Here is a 7,943-nt window from a genome sequence, read left to right on the forward strand (position 1 = left end):
GGGTGTATGATTTGGGGGAGATCCCTTCCAACTAAGACAGGAGCAGTCACCCTGGGCAGGGACCCAAAGGTCCCTCACTGCTCTGCCTCGCCTCCCCAAAAGTACCAAGAGCAAAAACTGTGAGAACTATAGCCTCTCACGGGAGGAGTCTGGATTACCTTTATTAAAGCAGAAGGGAGGAGATGTTGGAGGCTAAGTCTTAAGTGTACCCCTGCCCCAGTTTGAAACAACCAGGTGGCCTTGTAAAAACATGTTTTTCTTGCCCTGATTTTTTTTCTACATTTTACTTCCTTATCTTGTGAAACCACCAGGGCTCATGACTGTAGTAGAAATTCCCCAGCAGGGCCTTGCCGCCTTCCACTCCCCCCGCCTTCTCTCCGCCCTTTACCTTCCCCCACCCTCTGCTTTACTATATTAACACTGTGTGATTGCTCAATAAAAGAGACTTGATCAGAATACTGTCTTGTCTCCATTTCTTCGTGCCCCGTTTATTAATTCCTCCAGGTTCAGTCTCGGTGCCCCACGCTGTTGCTCCATGGGTCGGGGCAACTTTCTAAATTGGACATCAGTTGCTCAGGCAATAAGGTTAACAATCAACAAGTGGGACCACATTAAGCTACAAAGCTTCTGTACAGCAAAAGAAGCAATTAGGGAAGTGAAGAGGAAACCCAATGACTGAAAATCTTCATCTGCTACATCTCCAACAGAGGAATAATATCCAGAATATACAAAGAACTCAAAAAACAAAGAAACAAGAAAATAAATGACCCAATAAAAAGATGGGTTATGGATCTGAATGGAGAGTTCTCAAATAAAGAAATAAAAATGGCAAAGAAACACCTTGGAGAGATGGCTTAGCAGTTAAGAACACTGGTTGTTCTTGCAGAAGACCCATGTTTGAATCCCAGCACCCACATGGCAGCTAACAACTCTCCATAACTCCAGTTCCAGGGGATCTGATGGCCTCTTCTGTCCTCTGTGGACATTGCATGACACGGGTGCACTTACCTATATGCAGGCAATACGTTCATACACATAAAATAAAAATAATAAATTTTTTTTTTAGAAAGTGCTCAACATCCTTGGTAATTAGAGAAATACAGAGGAAAACCACTTCAAGATTCCATCTTCCCCAGTCAGACTGGCTAAGATCAATAGAACAACAGACACCAAATGCTGGTGAACATATGGAGAAAGGGGAATGCTCACTGACTGCTGGTGGGATTGCAAACTAATGCAACCACTATGGAAAGCAGGGTGGAGAACTCTTAAAAAACTAAAAATGAATCTACCATATGATTTGGTTATACCACTCTTTGGCATATACCCAAAGGACTCTGCCTACTGTAGAAATACCTGTACATCCATGTTTGTTGTGGCTCTTTTCAGAATAGTCAAGAAATAGAAACAACCTAAATGTCCCTCAACTGATGAATGGATAATGAAAATGTGGTACACTTACACAAAGGAGTTCTACTCATTGGTTAAAAAAAAGATGAAATTATCAAATTTGCAGGTAAATGGATAGAAATAGAAACTATTATACTAAGTGAAGTAACATAGACTCAGAAAAGCACGTGATGTATGTTCTCCCTCATTTTCTTATCACGGCACTAATCCCTTATTTATGAATATATGTCCTGATGTAACAGCAGGAGACAGGAAAATGGAAAGGAAACACAAAGGTAAAGGGAAAGAAAGAGTCCAAAAGAGGGGGATAGTAGGAAACAGATGTTATGGGGGGGAGGTGGGGAAGTGGGAGTGTTTGGCTGGAAGGGGAGGAGGGAGGGACATGCAGGGGACCATGGGAGTGTGGGGGGAGGGAACTTAGGAGGGGGGGATGGTGGGAGGTGGATGTTGTTGGGGATAAGGGTGGGGAAAATGGGGGAGATTGGATTGGGGAGGAAGGTGGGAGGTTGGACTGGGGGAGAGAAAGGAGAGGTGAATGGAGCTTGGGTGGCATGGGACACCAGAAGGAAATGTGTTGGCTTGGGAACCCCCCAGAAATACACATATGGTGTCTGAACATTAGTGCATGTGTATACCTTGGGGGCTGTATGGCAAGGAGCACAGTTCCAGTTAGGAGAGACCTTCCTTGGAGTTGTTGGTCAGAGTAGTCCAAGAGACTCCCAAAATAACACAGGCTATTGCTGGAGCCCTTTATTATCTCCCAGAACTTGAAGGTAAAACCCTATTGCTGAAGAAGAAAAAAAAACCATACTGCTGAAGATGAGACATACTCTAGACACAGGACTTGGAGCAATGGAGCTGGAACTGACCTAGAGGCCTTCTCCCTGAAGACTACTATCTGTCATAGTTCTAGAGGATACTATGCAAGCTGCTAAGGGAGAAAATTGATCAATGGTCCAACCCAGCTCTAAAGCCTAATAGCCACATGACTGACAGAGCAAACTACCTCTATTGGTGCAGTAGTGGCACTGTTATCTGGGGGAGGGGTGTTGGTAATCAACAGCTATCTAATTAGATTTAAAGCACTCTCAATGGGATGGAACTCATGGGTAACACTGTAATAGCTGTAGCCATGGCTGGAGAGGTCATAGATCCTAGAGAAAACCCTATCATATCTTTAGACAAAGAAATTTCTTAACATATACTAAATATGAATCCTTATATTTACAGATAAGTGTACCATATAGCAGTCATCAAAGAAGCTTCTTTTAGTAACAGATAGAGGCTATTACAGAGTTCCACAACTGGTCACACATAGAGAATATATGTCTGAGAGATGCCCAGCCCTAGGTGACACATCTACAGTGGAACCTCTACACCTAAGGCTCATGGAACATTGTGGAACATGGGACAGAGACAATACTAATATACCCCTCAACTCTCACCAGCAAAACTTCCTTATACTACAGAGTGCAATGCACACAGAAGGCCACAACTGGTGAAGTTTTAGAGAATAAGAGACTGAAGAGTATGTATCCCTAGGTAGAACTCCTATATTAAACCTCACCCACCCATGGCTCAGGGACCATTGCAGGAAAGGGGGTGAAAAGATTGTAAGAGCCAGGGTTGGTCCACGAACATAGGGAAACAGAAGATTTCAGGTCACAGAAGCTTGCTTATGTGAATTTCTGGCAATGGTGCCATCGTGCACAAGCCCCATGCTGACTCAATCAGACAAGGGCCCAGTGAACAAGGGAAATGGGCAGAAGGCCTCAGTCCTAGCCTGGGAACTACTGACAACTGATTAATGCTGAGTGAGAGAGAATAGATCTTCTTTAAGATCTCTAGATAAGCTGACTAGATTGCACTAGATTAACTTGCACCAAAGGAGATCTGGGTACAAATGCTTGACTGGACAGAACTTAACATATATGACAGAATGCATGAGGTCTGGTGGAGGGGGTATGAGGGTCATGGATGGAGGAGGGGTCTAAATTTGATTAAGAACTATTGTATGAAATTCACAAAAACTCAAGAAAAAATATTTTTTAAAAAGGAAAGGAACACATCAAAGAAAATGAAAACCTTAAGTGAATGAATGAACAGAATATGCAGGATGTTTAGAACACCATAAAAGCCAAATCTACAAATTATGGGAAAAGAAGAATTATTCAGGTCAAAGCATAGAAAATATTTTCAATAAAATCTTACTATAAAATTCCCCAAATATTGAGAAACAGATGTCATTACAGATAAAAGTGGTTGATGGGACAACAAATGGAGGACCAGAAAAGAAACTCCCAATGGCATATTATAGTTAAAACATTACAAACGAAGGATGTTGAAAACTGCAAAAGAGTAAGGCCAACTCACATATAATAGCACCCACCAAAACAATAGCTGATTACTCAATTGAAACTTTTTAAACCTTTTTTACATTTTATTTTTATTTTACGTGTATGAGTGTTTTGCCTGCATGTATATGTGTGCAATGCCTGTGGCCTGTGTCTGCAGAGGCTGAATAGGGCTCCAGAACCCCTCTAACTGGAGTTATGGATGGTTGTTAGCTACTATGTAGGTGCAGGGAACTAAATCCAGGCCCTCTGGAAAAGAAGTCAGTGCTCCTAACCACTGAGCAACCTTTCCATCCCCTTATTTTGTATTTTAATTTTGCATATGTGCATGTATTTGGAGGTCAAAGGACAACTTGCAGGAGTCAGCTTTTCTCCTACCATGTAGATTCTGAGGACTGGGCTCAGGTCTTCAGACTTGTTGACAAGCACCTCTACCTACTGAGTCATGTCACCGGCTCTCAATGGAAAATTTTAAAGCCAGAAAGACTTGGAAAAATGTTGTCTAAGCCCTGAAAGACCACAGTCCAATCTGGAATATTATACCTGGCAAAGCTACCTGTTATGAGTGAAGGGGAAATAAAAACTTTTCATGCTAAAAACAAACTAAAGGAATTTATGAGCACTAAACTAGTCCTTCAGAGGATACTAGAAAGAATACTTCAGACAAATGAGAAGGATAAACGCACCCAAGAGGACACAAGGAAAGATAAATAATACCAGGGCTGTTAAAAAAAGGTATCTAAGAAAATAACCCCAGATCATTAAAATGACAGGAAGTAATACTCATCTTTCAGTATTAACACTGAGTATTAATGAGCTCAACTCCTCAATAAGAAGATGTAGACTAAAAGACTGGATTAGAAAATCTTTTTTTCTATTTTTAAAAATTAATTTTTATTTTTGTCTATGTGTGTTATGCCTGCACATATGTAAGTGTATAGATGTTGTGCAGTATCCACAGAGAACAGAAGAGGGTGCTAGATCCCCTGGAACTGGATTTACAAATGGTTATTAGCTGCCATGTGAGTGCTGGGATTCAAACCTTAGTCTTCTGCAAGAACAGTCAGAGCTCTTAACTTCTGAGCCACCTCTCCAGTCCAGGATCCATCTTTTTACTGACTCCAAGAAACATACCTCACCATCAAAGGATACAAAAAGATTTTACAAGCAAATGGAACTAGGAAACAAGAAGGTATAGCTATCCCAGGATCTGACAAAATAGACTTCAAACCAAAACTAGTCAGAAAAGATAAAGAAGGTCACTTCATACTCATTAAGGGAATAATCTATCAAGAGAATATCACAATTCTAAACATATACCCACTGAATACATGTGCACAGCATTTCATAGAACAAAACTACTAAATCTAAAACCACAATTTAACCCTGACACAGTAGCTGTACAGGACTTCAATACCTTGCTTTTGCCAAAAGACATGTTGTCCACATAAAAATTAAGCAGAGAAACACTGGAGTTAAATGATACCATGAATTAATTAAACCTAACAGACATGTACAGAACTTTCACCCCAAACACTAAATAATACACATTCTTCTCAGCAGCACATGGAGTGCTCTCCAATATTTTAGGACATAAAGCAAGCCTCCACAAATACAGAAAATTTGAAATAATATTCTGTACTCTATCTACCAAAATAAAATAAATTTAGATATCAATAGCAATAGAAACTGCACAAAATATACATGACATATGGATAGCAAAGAAGTGTTTTAAAATAAATTTCTTTAATACATTGGCAATACATGTTTTGATTTGTGTATATCTATTTTATATACCCATATGCAATGGGGTTGTATAAAAATTTATTGAGTAAAAAGGGGTCAGAGTGGAGAAAATTTATGAACCTCTGATATAAACATACTATGGCTATAAGACTAATGGTATCCATTAGGCCCACTTGAGCATCTTCTTAAAGGTTTCAGGTTTGGGCCTCAAGAAGGAACACAGGGTGAATTGTCCTTTTGGGTAAGAGATTTATTAGAATTATTAATGCCATATAGACAGCATGGGCAGACTTCTAAAGAGAGCTCAGGCCCAGGTGGCAGAGTCTGGTCTTTTCTTATAGGTGTTAGAGGAAGGGCAGATGTTCCATGCCATGTGGTTTGATGAGCATGTATAGGCTTGTAGTCAGACTGCCTCTGATTCTAGGGTGGGAGAGGGAGGGCAGAAAGTCTTGCATTTTAAGGAAAAAAAGTGTGACCTTGAAGATATGGAGGGAATGGGGGGGGACCTCGAGGATAAGGAGGGAATGGGGGGACCTTGAGTGGTATTGTAGAGAAAAAAGGGTGGAGGTGGGAGAGAGGGGGGGGGTGGGGGGGGGGACCTGGAGGATAGGGAGGGAATGGGGGGACCTTGAAGATACGGAGGGAAGGGGGACTCTTGAGTATATGGAAGGAGTGGAGGGGAGCCTTGAAGATATGGAGGGAATGGGGAGGAACCTTGAGGATATAGAGGGATCGGGGGGTTGAAGATATGGAGGGAGTTGGGGGGAACCTTCAGGATATGGAGGGAGTGGGGAGGAGGGGCCCATTTAATTCATTTGTATCCATCATATAGTTGTGAGTCTACTAGCCTGGGTCCTGTATGCAGAATCTGCTATGAGGGAGGAGAGAGAGTTGCAGATGGTCATGAACTGAGCACTGTCTGGTAGGAGTTCTAATACAGAGTTGACATAATCTGTCACTTAGTATTATGAGGCAACTTGGTCCAGGGAGTTGCAAGAGACAAGGTCACCTCATTACAGATATGACTTTCAGAAACCTTAAAATAAAACTTACTCTTTTTAAGAAAAACTTAAACTTCCTTTATGAAACACCTGTTAACTGATGTGGTCTGAATGTAGGTACAAAAAAAGGGAAGAGGAAGCTGGAGAGATGGCTATGTGGTTATGAGCACTAGTTAAAAAATCAGAAACCAGAGTCGGTTGGGAAAAAAAATCACAAGAGCATTATCTCGAGAAACAGCTGCCCGTGGAAAGGGCCATTTCCCCTTCTCACTTCCGCTTCTGTAAATATGCTTCTGCTCGAACTGTGTTACCTGCAGTCACTCAGGCTAGGAATTTTTAATGCCAATTACAGGACAGGTCTGAAATGATGCTATATAGCCTATAAGTGTCAGAAACTGTAAGTGGGAGCTCAGGTTTTGCAGGTTATTCATGTGAGTCTGTGGAGGCCCAAATAAAGCTCATGAATCTCCACTCCTGTGCCTGTTTTGAATGCAGTGATACCCGTAACAGTTGTTCGTTCCATTGTTATGCAATGCTCATGGAGGCCAGAAGAGGGTGACTGACACGCCCAGAACTGGTGTTGTGGATGATTGTTAGCCTCCCTGTGGGTGCTGGGAACCAATCCCGGATCCCCTGGAAGAGCAGTCTATGCTTTTAACCATCAAGTCATCTCTGTAGCCCACACTTAAATATTTTGGTTGTGAAAGTCAGAGCATGCAGGGAGGAGGGTAAGGGAGGGCAGTCAGGAAGGATGAATGAGAACAAGGCATGATAATAGGATGTATGAAAATGTCACAGTGAGACTCATTACTTTGTATGCTAACAAAAAGTTGATTTTAAAAAAGTAAAAGTAACGGATAAAATAGCTTTAATTCAGTTCCTTACGCTTTTCTTGAACTTGGAGTTTCCTTGTACACATGACCTCATTCATGAGTTGTCTCCTTGCCTCCTTCTCAAGTGCCCGCTCCTTCTCCTGCTCAGCCAGCTTCTTGGCCTTCACTTCCTCTAACACCCTGTTCAGTTCTTTCTCCTGGGCTGCTTCTTCCCTTTGTCTCTGTAGCAGATATTCATTGTATAGCTTCTGCTCTCTTGCCATGTCTGCCTACATAATATAATAATTCATGTTAGAATTAGATGATTAAGAATTATCAGAATACTTGCTCAGCATGGTAGTGCATAGCCGGCACTCTGGTGGCAGATGCAGGCAGATCTCTGGTCTACATAGCAGGTTCTAGGCTAGCTGGGGCTACAGAGAGACCCTGTCTCAAAAACAAACAACAAAAAAAGAATTACTAGAATACTTGGATGGTTATGTGCAGCTTTAATTTTAATTACATTTATTTTGGTCTTTTTGAGACAGGGTCTCTCTGTAGCCCCTGCTGGCCTGGAACTCACTATGTAGACCAGGCTGGCCTTGAACTCACAGAGATTT

General features: G+C 41.6%; 1 protein-coding gene across 1 annotated transcript in view; it reads right to left on the bottom strand.

Annotated features, from left to right (window-relative positions):
* LOC103724576 (cilia- and flagella-associated protein 53) overlaps positions 1 to 7,943 on the bottom strand; it is a 63,620-nt gene that overhangs the window by 34,606 nt on the left and 21,071 nt on the right. Inside the window, exon 6 of the mRNA XM_029557952.1 lies at positions 7,397 to 7,613. Within this exon, the coding sequence (XP_029413812.1) occupies positions 7,397 to 7,613 (217 nt within the window). The remainder of the gene's footprint in view (positions 1 to 7,396; positions 7,614 to 7,943) is intronic.

The sequence above is a fragment of the Nannospalax galili genome, unplaced genomic scaffold, assembly GCF_000622305.1.
Source record: "Nannospalax galili isolate Female #2095 unplaced genomic scaffold, S.galili_v1.0 scaffold1228, whole genome shotgun sequence".
Lineage (NCBI taxonomy): Eukaryota > Metazoa > Chordata > Mammalia > Rodentia > Spalacidae > Nannospalax > Nannospalax galili.